This window comes from Recurvomyces mirabilis, assembly GCF_035927965.1.
Source record: "Recurvomyces mirabilis strain CCFEE 5264 chromosome Unknown scaffold_4, whole genome shotgun sequence".
NCBI classification, from domain to species: domain Eukaryota; kingdom Fungi; phylum Ascomycota; class Dothideomycetes; order Mycosphaerellales; family Teratosphaeriaceae; genus Recurvomyces; species Recurvomyces mirabilis.
The window spans coordinates 1,084,794-1,107,457 of NW_027041938.1; the positions used below are offsets into that span (position 1 = coordinate 1,084,794).

The window sequence follows — 22,664 nt, forward strand, 5'->3', positions numbered from 1 at the left end:
TCGTCCGTGTCGTTCGAACGTGATGTTCTGGAAGAGGAAGTGAGTTCGATCCAAAGGGTGGTGTTTCAGGTTCTAAGGGTCTGCATTTAGCCTCAGCCGCGTCAGGATCCCTGCTAGCACGGCGAAGCTCTCGTCGCTACCGCAACCAAAAGCTACAGCAGAAATATAGGATGATGATGAGGCTGTGAGAACATGAGAAGAGATTCACATCCTCATATGACAGCATCGCGACAATTATTCATCTGAGACAACAATTGACGGAAGGGAGCGTTTACGTTTTCCCGGTGACAACCTTGATTCGTGCGCAGCGTGGCCATCTCCCAACCCCTCCAGCCACCACCAAGACAATCTGAGAGCTAGAAGTGCTTGCAAGCTATCACGCATACCCTGCTCGCTCAACCTCCAAGCCTCTTTCGCACACCTCTTCTGTCGTTACTGACTGTGTATAGCAATATTGTTACATCTGTTCGAAGACTATCCATACCATCTCGCCAAGCTTGCTTCTCCACTCCAAACGTCCGGAGCAAAGTGGGGTAGATAGACTCGACCAACTCAAGCGGTCAGTCGACGCATTCCAAAGACCAGAAATACCACACACATTCCTCGCCCACGAGGGCATCGCGCAGTCACCATGCGCTTCCACTCGATCCCCCGACCACTCCTACAACTCATAACGACAATCTTACTCTCCACACCCACCACATACGCAAGCCCGCAGCCGATACTCTCCCAACTCGCCGGATTCGACTACAACGAGCTATTTGCGAGATGGGACTGCGGAGGAACATACTGCGGCTACAGTAGCCAGCTCTGCTGTTCAGCAGGCAGTACATGCTACACCGATCCAGCCCAACAAGCCCAGTGCGGCGTAGCGACGGCCACGGGAGCTGCAGCTGGGGCAGCGGGAGGATACTGGAGCACTTACTACACGACTTTCACCGAGACGGACACGCACTTGACGACGCAATTGATGAGTACATATATTGGAGGTGCTGCTGCTACACCGACCAGTCAGACGTGCAACTACGCTCTCAATGAGACACCCTGTGGGAGTATCTGTTGTGCGAGTAACCAGCAATGCTATTCACCGGGCCAATGCGTCGCCGCTGTAGGAGGGAGCTCAGGCTACTACAGCTCAGCATACGTGACACCGACGTCAACACAAGGAGTCACTGGTATCATCGTGGCCACTGGAACGGCACCAGTCCGCGGCACCTCCTCCTCCCAAGTCCTGGTCACGCAAACCGTGAGCCCCACAACCACAATCCCCTTCCAAACACCCGTGGCGACAGGCGCGAACATCACCCTCACTGGAACCCAAGCGAATAACAGCGGTCTCTCGGGTGGAGCAATAGCCGGGATAGTCATCGGCGTCCTAGTCGCGCTCTTCCTCCTCGCCCTCCTCTGCCTCTTCTGCTGCGCGCGCGGAATCTGGAACGCCTTTTTCGGCGGCGGCAGAAAGAAGCGGAGTAGAGTAGAAGTAGAAGAGTACGAACGCCGCTCCCATCGCACATCCGGCGGCGGCGGAGGCGGCAGAACCTGGTACGGTGCCCGCAAACCCCAACGCAGTAGCTCGCGGTACGATGAGCGTCGGGAGAGCAAGTCCGGAGGTGGATTGCTTGCGGTCGGTGGTGGGCTGGCGGCGTTATGGGCGCTTTTGGGGCTGAAGAGGAAGAGGGAGGATCGGAACCGGACCGATGAGAAGTATTCGGATGTTTCGTACTCGAGTGATTATTATACTAGTGAAAGTGAGTCTTCCTGAAACTTTCAGGCAGGATTTGATGGAGATGCGATTGCGATGCTAATGTTTTCACTCTAGGCAGCGCGAGCAGTGACGATCGACGGACGAGAGATGCGCCGAGAGATACACGGCGGTCGGTTTCGAGACGATGATGGGATTGAGATTGGGCATTTTTGCCATTCAAGCCTGGCGCTTGATGCGCTGCTGTCACGGCTGCTGCTGATTCATGCTGTCTGTATATATTCTTGGATACCCGCGCCTCTGGTGCACCCAATGCGCAGTCAAGACATCACCAATCTGCATCAAACCTCACGTTCCAGCTCCCCGAAATGGACTCAATCCTTGCTCGCTACTAGCAAATCTGAGGTCCGGCGACGACCATCGATAGCCTTTGATGATGTCAACGGCTACTGATGACGCCTTTTTGGTTCTGCAAAGGGATCTGGGGATGTCGATTATGGATGTCTACGGGCTGCAGGTAGAGAACAAGCTGAAGCATTGAAGCGACAGATCAATCATTTCTAGAGCCATATTTTGTGTCCCAAGCTCGTGATGGGCGTACTTCTTCCACGACGAATGGTACTTTTGGCTGGCACAAGACGGCACCGTCCTGCAGGAGAAGCGGTTACTTCGTCTTACACATGTACCACGACCACCGAGACAGGTTGGACCACATTTGCATCGACGAAATACATCCACGGTCACGGTAGACGGCCAACCCCTTCAGTCCTGCTCCATCCCACGATTTCCATGGTCATTGCGTCGCTCGTCATCCACCCCTCTACGGAAATCATCACGAGCAAAGCGCCGTCCGGATTCGGTTCGTGTATTATTACTTAATGAGATCGTTGTCATCGCTCACGGTAATAATAAGCATATCTCCTTCCACCAAGTAGTGATCCCGAAGCATACGCGATGAGCGAGCCGTCGGCTTTGACGCATATACACGAGCTTCACCGCTTCTTTGTTGATACCTATGTATTTAGTGCATGCATGGCGTTCAGATGGGTACATGTGTCGTTATCAGAGTGCTGACGGATAGTAGGTAATCAATCATACATGCACTTTACGTAGGCAGGACGCGGGACGAAGCCCGATGTTTGCGGGTGGAAAGCCTCGTGTGTGTGCATGCAGCTTGTGTCCGGTGGGTGGGATGGAGGGCCGGATAGGGCGTGGAGCGTGCGGGTGGTGCGGAGGCTGGAGGAAGGACAGGGCTGCATACGGAGGGGTGTGTTGTTACTATTTGTATGCTCGGGTAGTATCCCTAGCTATTCGTAGTAGAACGGACGGTTTATACGGCTGAAGCTGATCGCGGACGGTCGTAGCGTCGAGACCTCGCTTGCATAGCTCGTGAATATATACGAAGAGTTGCTCCGCGTCGATGAGCTAAAGTGATGATCGATCCTCAGGTACAGTACGTAGTGTGTCTCACACAGCCCTATGCACGACCAATCCTTCCCGCGCGATCCTTCGGTGGCCCCAAACGTCGCCATACGTACGGGACTGCCACGTTGTCGATGGTGCGTGAGACGGGACAAGTGGACCGCTTTAGGGTCGTAGTCAGCTGGTACCTGTCGTGCTCGCACTCTATAGCGTCGTATTACTGCCGCGGCGGATCGTGCTCCTCCGACAATAGATTGGGACGTCACCTGTTGACGGCTTGTTCGTTCGAGGTTCGGTGGAAGGTCGCGCGATGGTTGCGAAATCGTTGTGATGCAGTGGAAGTGATTAGTCTTGGAATTATATGCTAGCGTACAGTCTAGTTCATGATATTGTAGTAGAGAAACGCTTGAGAGCAACGGCCGTGCATCCCATATCGTGGCAGTGTTGTCCAGAAGTCAACAATCTATCCCATACCCGCTCCACTCATGCCCCCTGTTCTCCCACTTCACGAACGTCTTGACCCACCACGCTCAAGAATTGAGGGAAAGAGTCGCTCGCCGCGCTTGCTTCGCCAAGCATTGGTAGCAGCAACAAGGTCTTCACATCCTTGGAGGAGTACGGTCCATCGTCGAAAGAACTGCTCAGAGAGTTCCCAGCTTTCTAGCTTCTCTCCGGCACTCCAAACGACCAGTCCAGTACGTTGGCCGGCGGCGCCTTTAGCCTGCTCTATGGCCCCTGAGCCACGAATACAGCAAGATAACGCAGCAGCATTGATTTGGTTGTTCGCAATGGCGCATAAGATATTATGTCGCAGTCGAGGATGAGGTATGATATCGATGACTGGATCGTGAGCGACTCGATATTGCAGTTCCACTGGCACCAATGCGGTGGGGATCGATCGACTGGTTGGTCTTGGCGTATAAGTGAGCGCTCCGGATCGGAGGCTTTGTACATCGATGCTAAGGAGTTGTGCGTTGGCGTATGCGGCTTGCAGGAGATTGCGGTTGATCAGACGAGCCAACTCGTCCCATGTGTTGCCTGAGACAAATCAGTCTGATGTTCACACCAACTTCGTTGCCACCGGGTGTGGAGCATAAGGTGGACTGGGAGCGACCATACCTTCTGTGCTCAACAGAGAGCTCTTCGACTTCACATCGTCTTCATCGTCATCTTCTTCGTCTTTTTCATCTTCATCATTTTCCTCGTCCTCGTCGTCTTCTTCGGCATCTTCGTTGTCTTCTTCTTCTTCAGAAGACGAGTCTGGCTGGGAACCGGACACGCTACGAGCTTTGTATTTTTTGGGAGACTGGCCTGCTCTCTGTCGCTCTCGAAAGGCTCGCTGATTGAGTCTATTCTGTATCCGTCGTCGTTCTGCTGGATCATTCTTGCCACGCCCTTGTAGTTTGTCAGTATCTTCTGTCGTAATTTGTTGACTTTGTGAGCGTACAGTTCTCGTTGACAACTGCAGTTATTGGTATGCCATATCCCGAAGGCTGCGCAATGGTCCTGTACTGGCGATCCATATTCTCTCCAGGCTTGATGATCGTTCTTGTGGTGGGTGTGATACGCTCTAGTAACTGGTGGCGAAAACATTATGAGTCGCGAGGGCATGCTTACTCTTGTATATATAAGATTAGAAAAGCCTGCCTGCCTGCCTACCGCAGATTTCGAATCACCTACGATCTATTCCGCGCTTAGACCACGCATAGTCACCTCGAGGTTGCAACACCGCCCACGCCATGTGATGTGGGAGAATACGTAGTGTGAGCGAGTAGCCATTGCAGCGGGTAGACGAGACGGCGATCTGAGTCATCGAGGCTGTACTCAAATGCTCGATCACCTCCTCGTCTGCAGCGAGGCGTCGCTACCGCTAATGACGTTGGACACCGAGACTGTATTTGATATGAGTACCTCGTGTGGGAGCCTGTTGCCGACGATTTCAGGACGCCATACAGCAGCGGCTCTAGTTTGGGTGCATCAAGATGAGGCTAGCACGGCTAATGGTCCGTCTGATTTGCAGCGATAGCGTCGTGGAGCCGGCTTCCACGCATGATTCTATCGGCCATTCGGAGGATTTGAAGTTGCTTACTGACGATATCGGCCGGCCTCTACACTTGCTAGCCTGTCTGATAGGCGTAGAGGGCGATTTTGAGCTCCCAGGAGCGTGTGAACTAGGGTGCTCGTTCAGCCCTCCAGCTACGAGCGGTCCGGACAAGCTGCATTCCGGGACCAAGTACACGGCACAGCTTTCCTTTTACTGCCATGGTCGCTGTGCTTATTCCGTTCTGAGTAAGGTCTCCAAACCCATTGAGGCTCGATGTTCGATCCCGGCACTACTCGCGATATCAAGCACACCGAGATATGCATGCTATGCAGTATGTACATGTTCATCGATTAACGCAAAAGTCTCAATACGAGCATTGGTGAACATTGGCTTCTACGAAAGCTCGGACCAGAAATGACGACACCTTCATTCGCGCAGCCGCACGTGGATAGGGTCTTCACAACTGACAGCTCCTAGACCTGCGCGCTACGGTACATGCATACGTTTGCGATATACTATTGGTATGATTATGTGAGCGTGGTCGCAAACAGCACTGGATTGACTCACCGCCGAGGCTGATTTGTATGCATCCCTACGAGCAATTATGCGGGAACGAAAGGTACTGATCTTGGCGCTAGAGTAATCAAGCTTGGTAGTGCCGCAGTACGTGCATACTACCTTAATCCACGATATGGCTGCTCGAATACTCCAGGACCGCATGACATATTGGCTCGGGTATCTCCAAGGCTGGGCCAGCTCCACTTTGCCGCGATCTCCCAGTGCGGCTTATGGTCTCCTGGTCTCTAAAGCCACAAGCCTCATCTCACTCCCGCTGCCACTATTGTCCGTTTTGGCCATACCCTTTGTGGGCGGCTCGTCGACTACTGTCAACCTTGTGGTAAGTCTGCATGGTCGGACAAGTACGGCTTCGGCTCTTCCGAGCAGACTATTGATAGTTCGATTAGATATTCTATCTAACGTGGACTGCCTTGATCACAAGCTATGGACCCTTGAGCGTAGAGATTGGAGGCACTCTGCTTGTCCGCTTGGTATGCTTTCTCGTGCCAGCTCTTGCTTGCCTCGCCTTCGACTGTGCACTCCCGAAGCTCAGCCAAGGCATCAAGGCTCATGGTAAACGACAGCTACCTCTCAGCCTGGGTCGTGACAAGATCCTTGAGATTTCTGGTGTTGCGATATTCAATGTTCTACTCTCAGTCGCCGTACAGGGAGCACTTGAGCTCTTCGCAACTCGCGTGATGCATACTAGGAGTCTGCTCAGAGTCAGTGCTGCTGTGCCTCTTCCATGGAACCTCGCCAAGGATGTGCTTAAGGGTTTGTTACTTCGTGGTATCCTCCGATATACCATCCATCGCTACGTACTACACACCATAGAATCCCAACTTAGTGGATGGCATCTTCGCTGGCAGCACTCAATCAGGATACCATTCAGCGTGGTGGCAGCATATGATCATCCGGTCAATTATCTGCTGTCACAATGGCTTCCTGTCTTCCTGCCAGCATACTTGTTCCGCTTCCATGTGCTGGCTTGGCACATCTTGCTGGCTGTTGCGAGTCTGGAAGAGCTATTTGTGTACTCTGGCTATGCTGTGTTGCCATCTGGCATCGTTCTGCCTGGCATGGCGAGGAGGACCGAGGCGCATTTCGATTCGGTCTCACAGCGCAAGATTGGCAACTTCGGCCATCTAGGCTTGTTAGACTTCGTCTGCGGCACATCTTGCAATCATGAGAGTGATGTTGTCGACGATGTTGAAGCAGAAGCTAAAAAGCATCGCCTGCCACAACGTGCAAGTGGTGCTATTCAAGGAGCAATCGATGGCCTCCGAGGTGAGTTATGAGGTGAGGTCAAGTCACTACAAGATGCTAATGGCACCAAAGGCAACGTGCATGACGGGAACGCTACTGCAGGTGCACATCGATCTGGTGCTAATGCAGAAGATGACGAAGACTGGGCGGCTGATCAGGATGCTGACGAGAGCATCACGTCCCAGACCCGGCAGCGGAGAAGTGGGCGAAAGAATGCTGGAAAGCGTTAGCGCCGTGTTGTAGTCTTGTGACAAGTGTGGCTGCTCGGTCTCATATGTTCGGGAGTCAGTGCTTTTGGTAACTGATGCATAGCGGTGACTGCTTACGAGCTCCCTTCCCTTTCTCCCTGCCTCTTGGCCTTACTCTCAACATCGCGGTCTCAACCGGCCGTACATTTCGGATAGATGTCCTGTGTGCAACACAGTCATGGAAACGGATGAATGGATGAACACGCGGATGTGATGCCGCGTTGCCGACAGCTGATATGCAGCCAGGTCAATGACAAAGCTAATTTATACTCAAGTATGACTACGCACCATCACTTGTGATCTGGAGCATATGGTCGATATGGCCACACGAGCCTTCGACACCATCGACACTGGCGCCAACTCAGATCACCTCTCCTTGTCGCACCTTCCTGACAGTCAGCACAGGAGTACGTCCATCGTCTGCCTTTGCTCTCCCGCTTTTCGCGGTCTACACATAGCTCACATAGCCACTGTCCGACGAATCGTTCAAGAGCATTGCATTGACATAGGTCTCGCATGGTCGGATCGTGCTGCCTGGCAATCTCCAGAGCCAGCTTGCGTGCTGGCAGATGAGAGGGACAGAAGACTTGCCAGCTGTTCGTCATGAGCTTCTCTGTTGGCTCCTTCAAATATGGCCGGTCCCAGCTTCCATACTTGGTCTCATACCTGTATGGTGTTAGTCCCTGCTGGCTTTGTATGTCCAGGTCGACTTCGTCCATGTACACGACTCGGAAGGCGTTCGGCACTTGACTGCGGCGGATATGGAAGCGGCATACATTGCAGACATACTCCAGGCATCTTACACAAGGCCTGGCGGTAGATGCTCCGTCATTGGCGTCTTCGCATGGTGGACCTGCCCAGATAGGCGACGCGGCTTTGGCTGCCAGCTGTTGTGCTACGTCACCGGGACAGCGCTGCAAAGTTTCTAGCAACGGCCTAAGCGCATGGCCTGTTATCGCTGCCCGAGCTAGCTTGCAGGCACTTGCCAGGCTTCGCCAGTCACGTCCATTGAGGTGTGAAGCGACTGCACTAGCTGCTGGGTAGAGTATTGGCCGAAAGAGGAGAGAAATAATTGTCCTGGGAGTGTCCTCGACGTTCGTGGTCATACGTCTCCTCATGATGGCCAGTATCATCGCTGATCCACAGCTATTCAGGCCGCGACCCTTTTATCTTTGGTCACAGCACGCTGTGCAGATCAACAAAGAGCGTGGGAGATGCTTGATCAAGATATCAGATCTAAGGAGAGCAACGGATGAGCATTCATACAAGCAAACAATCGCAGCTTGATCTATGTCAAGGCCGCATAGATTCATTGTTGCCATCCCCATTCAGCATCGGTCGTTCACAGCAAATAAAGATGCATACTTTCCGCTCGCCCTTGTCCAGGTCATCATCGCTCTCGCGGTAGGCCTTCTCCGTAGCGGGTCTACGTTCGATGGCTATAAGCCTGATCACCACCTCAAAGATTCCTTCACCTCAGACATCATGCTGAAGCCCAGCGCCTTACACTCAAAGCAGCCTCTTTCCGCAGCACATCCCGACACTCCGGACACCGGAAGATCTCCGTATACTGCCAGACCGGATATTGGTCCAGGCCGCAGTTGTCGATGCCCAGTCCTTTGGCCACAAAGCAGCGAGCAAACGAGTTGTGGGTGTGGCCGCATATATGGAGGGCTGACATGAAAGAGCACATCTCAAACAGTGAGTGGTGCTCGCAGTGGCGAGAGGCTTCGTGGTCTGTCGTCAGAGTATCATGCTTAGTTGTTGACAATGGCTTGCTTCGTAAATCCAAGCTAGTTTGCATAGATGTTGTAAGCCCATTCGTTCTTGCTTGTTGACTGGGTATGCTCCGCTCGTAAATGAGCCTGTTTATGCCGCTGGTTTGCTCGTGGGATCGGCTTTGGTGAAGTGCGATGTACTTGTGACCTGTGTTTGCTATTGGAATTCCGTGAGTAATCCGAAGTCAGTGATCATGATGGAGTCGTGAATGGACAGTCGATGTGGGAACAGGTCACACTACAGCTAGCAGGTCACAAGCATGTGAGGTTGCTGCTAGGAGGCGACGGCACACGGGCCAAAGTCCGAGGGCTCAGCTTACATTCGAAGCCAGAACTGGCAACTCGCGTACGACAGAAAGGTGAGGAGGGCGCGGCAGGACATAATTATCAGTGCTCTGCTCAGCCAGACCTCTATCTCTTCATGGAGAGGCGGTTATATACAGTGAGTGGCCGCCTTGGCTCTGTCAAACAGAATTACGCCGAATCCGGAACTGCTCCCTGCGCAGTCTATCGCGATTTCTGAGGATCCTCAAGAATGCCTTCTGCTTCCAGTCGTCTCCGCGCCTCCTCAAGGGCCCATGTTTGTATGCTAGAGGACATGTCAGTACGGTCACACTCTGGCAGTCAGGCGAGATCGCAGAACATCGCACAGGCACTCACCTCGTATCGGGCTTATAGCAGTATCCCACCAGTCCGAACGCCAAGCTGCCGAAGAAGCCGTAAAACCAGATATTTTCCCACCCCTCGCTCTCGTACTTCTCGCCAGGTTTCACACCCCATAGCCAACCACTGGGGGTATCATAGTGGTCTTCGTGTGCGTGTGAGTCGCCAGCCTTGCGTGCGGGAGTGCTGGAAAGTGTTCGTTGTTGCTGCACCCTGGATGCGGTGACGTTGGGAACAATCTGGAGTCGGGTGCGTGGTGACGTGATCAGGCGCGAGGCGCGAGCAAGCGACATGGCGGTGGTGAATGTGCGCGGATGTCCGCTCGCAATGGCAGATTTAGAGTGGAGAGGGGGTGTCTGTGGTATGGCTGCTTGCTCGGCGCAGTGGATGAGGTCGCTGGCGGAGAGACGGCATTTGGAGGAGGCTCGGCGATCTAGCCGCAAGCGGTCCGCTCAAGCTCTCGAAAACTCCACGCCACCTCGACTTCTTCTTCACCTCTGCCTCATCATCATCACAACATTACCGACCTTCTTCGACGTGACTATTGCTCAACGTGTGCACCCTCTGCGGTGGCACGTATCACTCGTAAAGTCCGCAAAGCCTCCTCGTTCAGAGGCTGGCAGGTTGGTTGAGCCTCGTGTATTGCACGCGTTCAAGCTCGCCATACTCTCACCAGGACTGTCTTTCGCGCCGCCTCCGGTGACGAGAGACGTGATAGCCATCATCCAGGTCATCGTCAACCAGCGAATATCAGTCACCTAGTCACCAAGGACAGTCTGCACACACTCTATCACCCACTTCAGCTTGTCGCACGAGCTTGTGTATGTGGCATAGCTTTTCTGCGCGCAGCCTTCTCGTGTGATTTCCAGGCCAGGCGTTGGGACGTTTCTGACTGGGTTTTCTTTTGCATCACCAACTAATACACAAATTTTATTCGGACTTGTTGTGATCTGCACCATAGTCATCATGATCATGGGTCCCTTTACGGGCGTTTCGTCAAGAATCACGAGCAATCGACCAAGCGGAGCAAGCAGCGCAGTCCACGATATCATGAAGAAGCGCGACAAGCCGTTTAAGACGGAGACTGAACGAGTCGTTGCTAAGAAGAGAAAGCTACACATTCGCGTCTGTCACCTTATTCGACCCTCCTAGGCCAACCACTGACTGAAAATGTACAGACCGCATACAAGCAAGCCGTCCCACAAGGATACAAGTTTCTACCCGTCGGCACACCTGATCTGGCCGAGCGCTGCAAAGAGATCTCGCGACAGAAGGGCTGCGATGTCAATGTCGTCAATGTGCGTTTGCAACTTCCCGAAGCTCAAATTAGCCGACTCTTCGTCCCCCGCCTCATCTTGTTGCCCCCGTCTCCATCATTGTTCAACAGCTAACATCTTACTGTAGTCTAAACCTGCGACCAAGAATGCAGAAGATCCTGGTAAAGTTTCCCATCACATTGCCCGCATAGGCTATCATTTTCGCTCAGATATCCTTGACGACGCCTGCCAGCAACTTGGTTACATCTACTACCATGGCGAGCTAGTTAAGGCAGCAGAACTAGAAGCCCAGCAGAAGGCTGCCCAACAGCAGAGCATCTTGGCACAAACACTTGCTAAGTACGGCGTCGATCCCAGCACAATGGTGAAAGGCCAGGGACATGAGGATCCCATCAGTGTCAAAGCAGCCATCAAAGAGCTCTTTCCAAGGATGCCCAGCTATGACCTGGAGCAGATTATGCTCCACGCCTGGAAGAAGGGCAGTCGCCGTGTTGGGCTCAACAGCCAACTGGATCTGCCTCGACGGGTACAGCTTGCAACCATCGCCCGTATTCGACATGAGTACACAGACTACGATCGTCTGCTACGAGCTTTCACGTGGTTCGAAGCGCGGGCGATAGTCGAGCCGGACTGTCTGAGGAAGCTAATCGAATGGCGTGGTGAAACCGAGAAGGAAGACGATGACCAATTCGAAGAGATCGTGCGTGAGACTATCATCATCGATGATGATGACGATGATGATGACGATGCAGATTCTGTCACAGACCTTGACGCTGGTGATACAAGCGATGCGAGTGTGGAAATTACTCATCACGTCGTTGCTGACATGGACTTTGGTGCAGAGAGCCACGATGACCGACCACATCGAAGAGTCGCACCTTATCGCGCTCCCGTCCAGAGCCTTGATCAGCGCAATTTGCTGAAGCAGAAGATTGGTAATGCAAGGCAACAGCTTCGCGCTGGCGTGCCGAGCAGTCATGGCCCTCAGCCGGCTGTCCACACGCCAATACCTCCACAGAATCAGAATGAGGTTGTTCGTGTGGTAGTACAGCCTGACCAGTTTGGAACTTATCCATCCGAAGTCATGGTGGGCGGTCAGCGTATGCTTGTAGTAAGTCAAGTGTCACGTGATGATGACAGGCTTGAATCTGCTGCCTCCACGTCGACTCCTTGTCTCGCTACCATTGCTTACAGTACGCAGGGACGGCCTCAGCCATCGACGCCCATCGCTCAGCCGCATCTGTATCAGCAGCCACCACAAACCCCTCCAGTATATGGCTACACACATGCTGCAGCAGTGCCACATCTGTCGACACACTCTGGCTATGCACACCCAGCACCCACGATTCGACAAGACAATCAAGAATTGTATAATCGGCCAGTACCTTCTATCGAGATTGATGACAGCGCGCGTAGGACGGCATTGAGCTCGCAACAGATCTTCCGACCTGTGACGCCTGATCAAGAACATATCAAGCGCCGGCGCGTGGATGACCACCAGCCGAATCGCAGCATGGAGCACATCGATTTAACGAACGAACCTGATTTACATGATCAGCGCCGCTTGCCAGCACAGCCGGAGATCATGGATCTGATCTCACCAGTTCGCAACAGCTACGTGAGTCACCGCAGTCCGTTTACGTATGATGCCAGATCCGCCCAGAACGGCCAGGTGCAGCCTCAAAAGCCCAACATTATGTGGCCTGTCCCGATACCACCACCTGGACCTGCTTCTGCACCCACTCACTACTCACACCAATACGGCCACGCACGCCAGCCTAACGTGCAATATACTCAGCAAGTCAGTCCCGCATATCCTGTTCACGGCGCGCCTGCTCGTGTACAGCAAGCACCGATTACTAGACCGCCGCCCTCGGCTCATCTAGCTCATCAACCTTTACACAACACGCCACACCCGGTTCAGTATGCGAGCCAGAGCGGGATTGTGAATGCTCAGCCTCAGGAGCAGTATCATGCTGTTCACGAGCTCTCTTATAGACAACCGCCGAGCCAAAATGGCTCTAATCATAACCCATTAACGGGACACTATCAGCAACAGGATCGCTATTACCATCGTTGAAGGACTCCTGGATTCATTCTGGTCGGACTCGACATCTGGATGCCCTGAATCTTTGGACCACGAAACTGATGCGCCCGCGTCTCGTTGCGTGAATCGCCGTTGCCATTGCCGCCGCTGCCGCTGTAATCTCATCTCACGTCGCTGATCTCGCACTACATATGCGGACCCAGATCACTGACTTTTTCTCCACCCAGTATTGTCTATTGCGCATACTTAAGTGCCAGCATATCCTACATATCAACGAGCACGATGCTCCTGTCAAGCTTACCAAGGCGGTTGAACAAGATTGGCGGACGAATTCATAGACTTCAGGGCTTGCATTCCAGGGCGGACGTCAAGCTGTGGCAATAGGGCTGGGTTCTCTTGTTGCTTAATCGGTGGTCTTCGGGGCCGGAGTGTATAACGTGGTGGGGTTTCTTCCAGCATTGCATTAGGAAGTGTTGATTCCTGTGGTTTTCATTGGACTTGCATCAGCGATATAGGGGTTGCGCAAGCACTCGGGGTGATACTCTGAGCGCGGAGTTGGAGGGAAGCTATAGTTGTTATGTTTTGGCATGCACGGCGGTGGGCTGTAAAATCGTTGGGAGGGCTCAGTCAGTGCTTCTGCGCTTGCACATGGTCGAGAAGCATCCAGATGGAGCGCTTGCATGAGCCCAAGGCGGCCAGGCGATTGTATGATAATCATGTGTCACAGCTGCGCAGATCGCGCACATGGCTACCACAGATCCTCCCGACTTTCAAGATGCAACTTCTGCGTAAGGACTTTACAAGTTAATGGAATGAGCGTCGCTGGAGGGTGACCTGCATGGGGCATCATGGGTTTGGAATGATGGTATTCCGTGCGGAATGATTTGAGCTGCAGTTCATGATATTGTGTACTCTTTTGCGCTTTAGATGAGCTACTCCTACCTATACCACCCGCCACCTAGTCCTATGCCGTAAGTAGTCGGCCCAACAGGCTTGCTGTAGTAGCCACTTCTGACATTTCCAGCTACCGTCTGGCCTTGTCGACCTGCTAGAGTATTGGTAGCGCGCATCGCAGCCGGCATGCTTGGTGCTGGGGGACCACCGAAGGACGAGCTAGTTTGTCCGAAGGCCGTTGTCCTGGTCCCTGAGGTAGGTGCTGCCGCCCCTCTCATCGAAAAGTCATTCGCAGTCCGAGTCGTACTGCTTTGAGCTACCCCGACGGAGTCCGAGTCATCGCCGCCTTCCTATAGCGTGATGTTGTACTTGGTCTGGAGGGTATACTGCAGCGTCTCCAACGCCATCACATGTGGCATCATCCTCGCCTCATCACCTGGTCGTTTAGGCTGGGTCTTGGGACCCTTTGGAGGAAAATTGCGCACGGCGTTTTTGAGGAGTGCTTTGCCTGCGCCGCCGAAGATCGTGATGATGCGTGGGACGTATTCTTCTATCATCGCTTTCAGCATCACGTAGTGCGTCAGTTGCGTTTGGCCGGCGGGGAGGTTGAGCGTGCGAGCCATGGCTTCCCACCACATGGTATTCGGAGCGGGATTCTTGTTCTTGCTCCGGCTGAAATCGCGGAGGGTGAAGGCTGAGAAGCCAGCTGCGAGGCCCGTGACTTGGCGGAAATAGCCTTCGTCGCGCCCTTCTTGGGCTGGGATGCCGAAGAGCTGCGGGCATAGGCGGTGGTATTTCGCCCAGAGAGGGTCGATGAGGGAGTGGCCGTTCCATTGGTAGTCCGGGCGGGCGAAGATTTGGATCAGCATGATGCCGAGGGGGTCGGCGTGCTCGACGTTCTCGCCTGTGCCTTCGATGAGGGCGCGGATGACGCTTTTGCCGAAGTGGTTGAGGAGGTAGAGGAGGATGGCGGGGTATTTTGTGTCGGTGGCGTTGGCGAGTTCTGCTTGCGGGACTGAGATGAGGAATTCGCGAATGTCGACGCTGGGTTCCGTGATGGTCATGGCGCGTTTGAGGACGGCTTCGATCTTGGCGAGGTAGTTTCGGTTGGCTTCGCGGTCTTCCTTGCTGCAGAAGCCGATCTGTTTCCGGATCTCGCGTCTCATCTCGCCCAGATCTTTGAAGCCAGCGTCTTTGCATTGCTTCTCGGTTGTCATGCGGAACTTCTTCAGTCTGCGCCAGAGGTCCATGTATAGCTTGTGCTGTACTTTGCGCTGCTCGACGCTGGACACTAGGGGAGAAGAAGTAGACTGTGCCGCAGCAGGCGCTGTTGGTCGGACTGTAGGATGTGTATCGTTCGTCTGTGGTTGTGCTGGCTGTGCCGCGGGTGGTTGTGGTGTTGGTGCAGGTTGCTGAGCTTGCTGCTGTCTTTGTCGTACCGCAGCAGCATCTTCTCTCGCCTTCCTATCAGCTTCTGCCTTATCTTGTGCCGCCTTTCTTTCTCTTCCAGCCCTCTCGGCTTCTAGACTCTGACGCTGCGTCTCTGCTTGCCGCTCACTCTCATCTCTCTGCCGCTGAAGTGTAGCCTTCTGTCTCTCATCCTCCTCCTGCCTCCTTACATCCACCAATCGCTCCCTCTCCCTCTCCGCATCCTCCTGTGCGAGCTTCCTCCTCTGCTCCTCCACTGCCTGTCTCTCATCCTCCTCCCTCTTCTTCCTCGCACGCACAATCTCCAGCTCTACCCTCAGCCGAGCCCTCTCGGCCGATTGCCGGACTGCCTCATGTTGCGCCAGAGCATCATCGAGAGCCTGTCTATGAAGCTTTTCCTGCTCTGCTGTTTGCTGGTCGAGTGACCGCTTGAACTTCAGATCATCCTCCAAGACTATCTTCGAGAAGTCCTCTAACAATTGCCGCGAAGGACTATCCACCAGCCCAGGGCTTCCCACACTCTCTGTCCGACTCAACCCATTGACACGTGATCCGCTCCTATGGAACTCAGCGAGGCGTGATCGAGACGGACTAGATCTCGGTGTTGACCTGGCGTAGTCGGAAGGGCGGAGGGGGGAAGTCATCGTCTTGGTGGTGTCACAGCAAAAGCGACGAGGGGCGAAGGTAGCGACTGTGGATGTGGCATGTTCAACACTATCATTCAACAAGAGAAAGCTTCATCATTTGTAGGTAGCGTCGTGAAGCATATGCAAGGGCTGCGGGCGCTTGAGTCCGGGCCGAGCGGCTTACCGGAAACACAAAGGGTAGGCACGTGCGTGATTGTCACTTGGTGGTATTGTAGGTGAATGGGAGTTGGAGATGAACAAAATGATGTGCAAGGCATTGCATCATTGTGCCTATCGTTGTCTACAGATTTGCTGTTATCGTCGATGCTCCCGATCGAACCGAATATCTTTGGCAGCACAGATTTGCCAAGACCCTTCGTCATCGGCTTGGTGCAAGTGAGGTGGGAGAAATGACAGATGAGGAGGGTAGGATGGCGAACTGCTACATTACAAGAGATAAACTGTAGGATGGACAATATTAATCGCATCCGGAAGCAGTGGACAGATAATCCGCCGATGAATCGACATACAGAGAAGTGGAAATCGGGAAGTCTGCCGCGTATCAAGAGTTCCCAAACGTCCAAGCCTTCTCCACACTCGGCCTTGCCTCTGCCTCTGCTTACTGCTTGGGTCATCATCCTCCTCGTGCTGCCATTCGTATACCTCTTGCTGTCTCTCTACTCCACCCTCCCTTCACTCTTTCACCCTCATCACTCTCACTCAACCTTCCCTCTTCATCCTTCCAAACCGACGACGACATCGCCTTCTTCATCCGCTCACTGCCACTGCCCCCTTCTTCTTTGACCAGTCGCGGAAAGCCCGGCCGCTCGCACAACCCGGGCTTCGCTTGTCAAGCACGAAACAGACAGACTCGATCTTTATCTATCCTACCTGCCAGCGCCACACCACACCGCACTTCTCCCACACAACAACACACTACAGACACGCACACTCAGCACAGCATCAGTGTACGCTCACGAGACCGCCGCAGAACACACACACGCAACACAATACACCATCAGCCACACTTTGCTCTCGAAGCTCACCGTGCTCGCCGCAAAGCCTGGACCTCGAAATACAGCATACGTCACACGAGTATTCGCCATAGTGAAGTTGACACAAATCCAAGCTCACATCTACCCACACACGACGCCTGCATCGAGCAGTGCGATCTATTAAGCTGAATCAGCAAGTTACTGTACGATAGAAGCACGATGCAGCATAACCAACAAAACTTCGACCCAAACCAGGGTCAGGGCCAGAATGGCCAAGGCGGCCAGGGGGCTGCCGGACGACGTCTACACATCGCTCACCGGCGCAGTCCGAGTGAGATGACACCGTTGATGAGTATGTATATCGAATCACTTGTCCTTTGTGGTCACATGTCCTCCTTACTGAATGCATGCTAACCATGCTCGTGCCTTTAGTGGAGCAACTCGCGCTCGCCCAGCAGATCGAGATGCTTCAACAGCAACAACAGCAGATTGCTGCTACCCACCAGCAGTATGTCAATATGGGCATGATACAACCCCAACAGCAACTGCCCAATCAATTCCAGCAGATGCAAGGTCAGATGCAGGGCCTCAACATTGCGTCCAACCCCAATGCCTTTCAGTTCCAGCAACAGCCGATGGGTAGTATGGGTGGCGGCCAGCACCTTGGCATTCCTGGCATGTCGGGTGGCATGGGTGGTGCATCAGCTCATCGTCGGAACCAGTCGGCAATGCCGAATATGGGCATGGGCAGCATGGGACCACCACCTGCACCCTCAAGTGGTGCCTCCGGCTCAGCGTTTGGCGACTTCAGTTTCCCTCAGGCGCAGCAGCAGACCAGAGCAGAGAACAGCGCTCCTCGTGGTGGTGGGCGAGGTGGTGGTGCGGCAGGAGGTGGACATGCGCGAAGACACTCCCTTGCTTTACCCGAGGCGAAGAAGGCTGCTGAGCTAGCAGAGGCGAAACGAAAGACTAGTGGCTTTCAGTTTCCCGTGCCTAATGCTGGCGGCGAATCACCTTCCACAAGCCATCGATCGGTCAGTCCTGGCCAAGCGCCACCATCCGACACACTCCAAACACCACAGTCTACCACCACACCGAGAGGTGGCTTCGGCGGACGTGGTCATGGTCGCAGCCAGTCGATGGCTGTAGGTGGTCGTGGCATGGCAGCCAGCTCTCGGGGTGGACCCACTGGCTTCTCATTCCCTGCAGCACAAGCAACCAATGACGGTGGGGCCAACACCTCCGATCTTGGTCGTCGTGGTAGCCAGGGACATGGCAGGACCCAATCGCGAAATTTCGAAGGCAACTGGCGTGCTCAGAGCAACAACCCGCAGCAGGCTCCGATCATCAATGAGCCAAACGACCAGAACTTTGGCAACTTCCAGATGAATCAAGCCACGACGGCGCAGCCTTTCCAGCCTGGTCATCGCCAGCGTGGCTCAATGGCTGCTGCGTCCATGAGCAGTCTTGGCGGCTTCCAGTATCAGCCTCAGCCTCAGCTCGTGCAGCTCCCGCAAGGCCAAGTGCTTGTTCAGCAGCCGGCCATGTTCAATGGCCAGCAATTGAGCGCCCTCCAGCTCGCACAGCTGCAAGCCTATCAGCAAGCGGGCATCCAACCACCCAGCATTGCCCAGTTGACTGGTCAGCACAATGGGCCGAACTTCCCGAACCAGCAGCAACAACAGCGCAAGACCTTGTTCACACCCTACCTGCCCCAAGCTACTCTGCCAGCTCTTCTTGGAGACGGTCAGCTGGTGGCCGGTATTCTGCGTGTCAACAAGAAGAATCGCAGCGATGCATACGTCACGACTACTGATCTCGACGCAGACATCTTCATCTGCGGCAGCAAAGACCGCAACCGTGCCTTGGAAGGCGATCTTGTCGCAGTCGAGCTCCTGGACGTCGACGAGGTATGGACGCAGAAGCGCGAGAAAGAGGAGAAGAAGAAGCGCAAGGACGCCACGGACCAGCGTAGTGGCAGTGTTACGGCAGTCAATGATGCTACTACTGCTCCCGAGTCTTCTGGTGAGACTGGCTTGCGCAGACGTGGTAGCTTGAAACAGCGACCTACGCAGAAGAAAAACGACGATGTTGAGGTTGAGGGACAGAGCTTGTTACTTATGGAAGAGGACGAGATCAACGACGAGCAGAAGCCGCTGTATGCCGGTCACGTCGTGGCTGTCATTGAGCGCATCCCCGGACAGATGTTCTCTGGTTCTCTCGGACTTTTACGACCAAGCAGCCAGGCTACCAAGGAGAAGCAAGAGGCTGAACGTCAACAACGTGAGGGTGGCAACCACCGTCCTGAGCGTCCGCAGGAACGCCCGAAGATTGTCTGGTTCAAGCCTACCGACAAGCGTGTGCCACTGATTGCCATCCCGACTGAACAAGCGCCACGAGATTTCGTCGAGCGTCACCAAAGTTACGCCAACAAGATCTTTGTGGCGTGCATCAAGCGATGGCCAATCACCTCGCTTCATCCCTTCGGCACTCTTGTCGAGGAGCTTGGAGAGGCCGGCAACCTCAAAGTTGAGACCGATGCTCTTCTCCGCGACAATAACTTCGGACCCGACGACTTCTCCGATGCCGTCGTTAAGAACATCGGCTTTGAAGACTGGTCCGTTGCAAATGATGGCGAGACAGCACTCGAGGGCCGCCGTGACTTCCGTGAGGATAAGACTTTCACGATCGACCCCAACGGCAGTAAGGAGCTCGACGATGCTCTGCACTTCAAGGATCTTGGTGACGGTCTCGTCGAGATCGGCATGCATGTCGCTGATGTTGCACACTTTGTTAAAGCCAACTCGCTTGTCGATCGCGAGGCCAAGAAGCGTGGTACCGGCGTGTACTTGATGAATAGAACTGTCAATATGCTTCCGGCTAGGCTATCTCAGGAGGTGTGCTGCCTCAGTCCTGGCGAGGACCGCTACACTTTATCTGTTGTGTTCAAGATCAATTCGGCAACCGGCCGTGTTATTGATGATGAGACTTGGGTTGGCAAGGGTGTCATCCGAAGCGATGGCAAGCTGGCATATGAGGAGGTAGACGCTGTTATCAATGGCGGCAACTCTTCCTTGCCCGAAGACCGCCAGAAGCAGATCCTCATGCTGCACAACATCACGCAGAAGTTCCGTCAGGTTCGCTTCGGTGGCGACGAGGTCGTCAGTCCACCATTGCGTCTTGTATACCAGCTCGACGACGAGAATGTCCCGGTCGAGCAGAACATCTTCGACAGTAGCCCGAGCCACGAGATGATTGAGGAGCTCAGCCACAAGACGAATGCTTTGGTCGCTGAGAAGATATTCCAGGCCATGCCTGAGCGTGCACTTCTTCGTCGTCAAGCCAGCCCGAACCCAAGGCGTCTCCAGACTTTCGCCGAGCGCATGAGCAACATTGGCATCGAGATCGATATTTCCAGCTCCGCAGCACTCCAGAACAGTCTCTTCCGCATCGAAGATGATGATGTGCGCAAGGGTATGGAGACTCTTGTCATCAAGGCCATGACTCGCGCGAGGTACTTTGTGCCTGGCAAGATTCCAGACGATTCACTTAGCCATTATGCGCTCAACTTGCCACTCTACACCCACTTCACCAACCCCTCTCGTCGCTACGCAGACATTGTCGTCCAACGTCAGCTCGAAGCCGCCCTTTCCGACGGCACCGCTGAATTCAACGAGGATCTGGACAGCCTAGCGAAGACGGCCGAAACCTGCAACACGAAGAAAGACTCCGCTCGCGCCGCTCAAGAACAATCTGTCCACATCGAGTCGTGCCGCGCCATGAACTGCAAATCCGAAGAACAAGGCGGCGACCTCATCTCTGTCGGCATCGTAGTCTGCGTGTACGAGTCCGCCTTCGACGTTCTCATCCCGGAGTATGGTTTCGAGAAGCGCGTCCACTGCGATCAGCTACCGCTGAAGAAAGCCGAGTTCGATAAGAACTCCCGTCTGCTGGAACTGTACTGGGAGAAGGGCGTGCCGTCTTCGGCTTTCGTGCCGGAGGATGAACGCCCGCAGGCTAAGAGCCATGCCTCTTCTCACCAACAGCGTGGTATGGGTAGTATCTCCGGCCCGACGAGACATCAGCCTGAGGCGCAGAAGCAGAATATGCAGACCGGCACTATCGACACCAACGACGTCGACGCCCTGTTCGACGACGACGAGGATAATGCGAGTGAAGTAACGGACCACCACAACGCTGGCGTGGCGCTGAACGGCGACCGTGCCACACAATCTGGACCTCCGAGCCCGTCACGCAACGGTATGGCGCCGCAGCGCTCGAAGTCGGATTCGAGGATTCTGAACTCGGTTCCTGAGGGCCGATTGACGAATAAGGAGAAGTATCTGGGATACTTTGATTTGAGGGAGGAGGGGGGGAATTATATCCAGGATGTGAGGGAGATGATGAGGGTACCTGTGCTGTTGAAGACGGATTTGGGAAAGAGTCCTCCGTGAGTGCTTTATCGTGTGAGACTTATGGTTTTGATGGGTCGTGCTGACTTGTTTGCAGGTGCTTGACTATCAGGTCGCTGAATCCTTATGCTTTGTGAGGCTTGCCCGGACACACCACTGTTACCACCGAGACTCCCGATGGCGCATTTGTTACGCCCTATCGTACCTTACTCGAGAAACCTAAGACGACCAGATCATGTGCTAGCCTTCACACGAATAAGCGCGACCACAGCAGGACGAAACCATTGGCGAAAGCTGATTTGTTTTCGACATACCTCGAGCATCGGCTACCTTGCAAGTCGAACGGTGCCACTGACCGTATACTATCATTAACAACCACCATTGAAGCGAAGGAAGGCGGATTATGTCAATAGGCGGAGGATACTTGAGAGTATGTTGAAGGAAGAGGGATGGAAAGTATCATTGCGGGCCAGACTTGGAGACTATGCTGGTTGGACTGATGAGAGAGACGTGCATTTGTTTGGAGGGTATTGTGAGCGGGAGAGAGTACGGCAAGGCTGTATACGTACAGTAGACTGCAGAGAATCAATATTAGGAAGTGGGGAGATGAGAAGGACGTGAGAGAGAGGGAGAGAGAGAGAGATATCTCATATTATTAGCTCTCGGTGTGTAGGTAGTAGTTTCCACGAGCTTTGCTGTAGTTTGAGCTTTGTTGTATTAAAAGCTTGTTTGATTCTTGATCCTGTCTTGCCATTTGTACCGATCTGTTTTTGGGAGCGGGTAAGATTGAGGTTAGGGTTAGGGTTTGGGTTAGCGATGCAACTTCGACTTCAGTTCACGATTGGGACTCTGATTCCTTTACAGCATGAACAAGAGTTGCCGACATGCCAGGATCGTCCCTCTGGCTACTTCCTCTGCCAGATTCGGAGCTGTATAAAACGATACAAAATCTCATCTTGCAGGACGTTCCAGCAGTCTACCATGATGCTGCGCCACCACAGTTCACACCACATATTACGCTCACATCCGACACAATCTCAGATCAAGAAGATCCACAGGATTGGTTGGACAATATCACTCTGCCGGAAAGTCTTAGGGATTTGCAAGTGAATATCAAGCAGCTCGACGCTGGAAATGTCTTTTTTCAGTCTCTTATCATGAAATGCGAGAATTCGATGGAGTTGTGTGAGCTCGCTGTGCATTGTCGTGTTGCTGGTGTCAAGGACACGGACGCAAAGGCGGCAGAGACGTGGGTACAGGAGCGATTTGTGCCGCATTGTAGCTTGATGTAGTGAGCCATCAAT

The 22,664-nt window shown here is 53.8% G+C and overlaps 7 protein-coding genes across 7 annotated transcripts; 4 read left to right on the top strand and 3 right to left on the bottom strand.

Moving 5' to 3' along the window:
- Nucleotides 1–631: 631 nt before the first annotated feature.
- On the top strand, nucleotides 632–1,893 carry LTS14_002274 (uncharacterized protein; the record flags this gene model as incomplete). The annotated part of the gene is made up of 2 exons (XM_064834980.1): nucleotides 632–1,748; nucleotides 1,820–1,893. 2 exons carry the CDS (start codon nucleotides 632–634, stop codon nucleotides 1,891–1,893), a joined length of 1,191 nt encoding a protein of 396 aa, XP_064697851.1.
- A 1,736-nt stretch (nucleotides 1,894–3,629) lies between these two features.
- LTS14_002275 (uncharacterized protein) lies at nucleotides 3,630–4,647 on the bottom strand (the record flags this gene model as incomplete). The annotated part of the gene is made up of 3 exons (XM_064834981.1): nucleotides 3,630–4,162; nucleotides 4,244–4,519; nucleotides 4,572–4,647. The coding sequence occupies 3 exons, from the start codon at nucleotides 4,645–4,647 to the stop codon at nucleotides 3,630–3,632; spliced, it is 885 nt and encodes a 294-aa protein (XP_064697852.1).
- Nucleotides 4,648–5,859: 1,212 nt separating this feature from the next.
- Nucleotides 5,860–7,222, top strand: LTS14_002276 (uncharacterized protein; the record flags this gene model as incomplete). The annotated part of the gene is made up of 3 exons (XM_064834982.1): nucleotides 5,860–6,066; nucleotides 6,134–7,013; nucleotides 7,065–7,222. The coding sequence occupies 3 exons, from the start codon at nucleotides 5,860–5,862 to the stop codon at nucleotides 7,220–7,222; spliced, it is 1,245 nt and encodes a 414-aa protein (XP_064697853.1).
- Nucleotides 7,223–9,525: 2,303 nt separating this feature from the next.
- Nucleotides 9,526–9,974, bottom strand: LTS14_002277 (uncharacterized protein; the record flags this gene model as incomplete). The annotated part of the gene is made up of 2 exons (XM_064834983.1): nucleotides 9,526–9,607; nucleotides 9,679–9,974. 2 exons carry the CDS (start codon nucleotides 9,972–9,974, stop codon nucleotides 9,526–9,528), a joined length of 378 nt encoding a protein of 125 aa, XP_064697854.1.
- A 673-nt stretch (nucleotides 9,975–10,647) lies between these two features.
- LTS14_002278 (uncharacterized protein) lies at nucleotides 10,648–13,038 on the top strand (the record flags this gene model as incomplete). The annotated part of the gene is made up of 4 exons (XM_064834984.1): nucleotides 10,648–10,806; nucleotides 10,860–10,979; nucleotides 11,086–12,069; nucleotides 12,160–13,038. The coding sequence occupies 4 exons, from the start codon at nucleotides 10,648–10,650 to the stop codon at nucleotides 13,036–13,038; spliced, it is 2,142 nt and encodes a 713-aa protein (XP_064697855.1).
- A 1,211-nt stretch (nucleotides 13,039–14,249) lies between these two features.
- On the bottom strand, nucleotides 14,250–15,971 carry LTS14_002279 (uncharacterized protein; the record flags this gene model as incomplete). Its single annotated transcript, XM_064834985.1, has 1 exon — nucleotides 14,250–15,971. One exon carries the CDS (start codon nucleotides 15,969–15,971, stop codon nucleotides 14,250–14,252), a length of 1,722 nt encoding a protein of 573 aa, XP_064697856.1.
- A 1,196-nt stretch (nucleotides 15,972–17,167) lies between these two features.
- Nucleotides 17,168–21,402, top strand: SSD1 (Translational repressor; the record flags this gene model as incomplete). Its single annotated transcript, XM_064834986.1, has 2 exons — nucleotides 17,168–17,300; nucleotides 17,381–21,402. 2 exons carry the CDS (start codon nucleotides 17,168–17,170, stop codon nucleotides 21,400–21,402), a joined length of 4,155 nt encoding a protein of 1,384 aa, XP_064697857.1.
- Nucleotides 21,403–22,664: the final 1,262 nt, after the last annotated feature.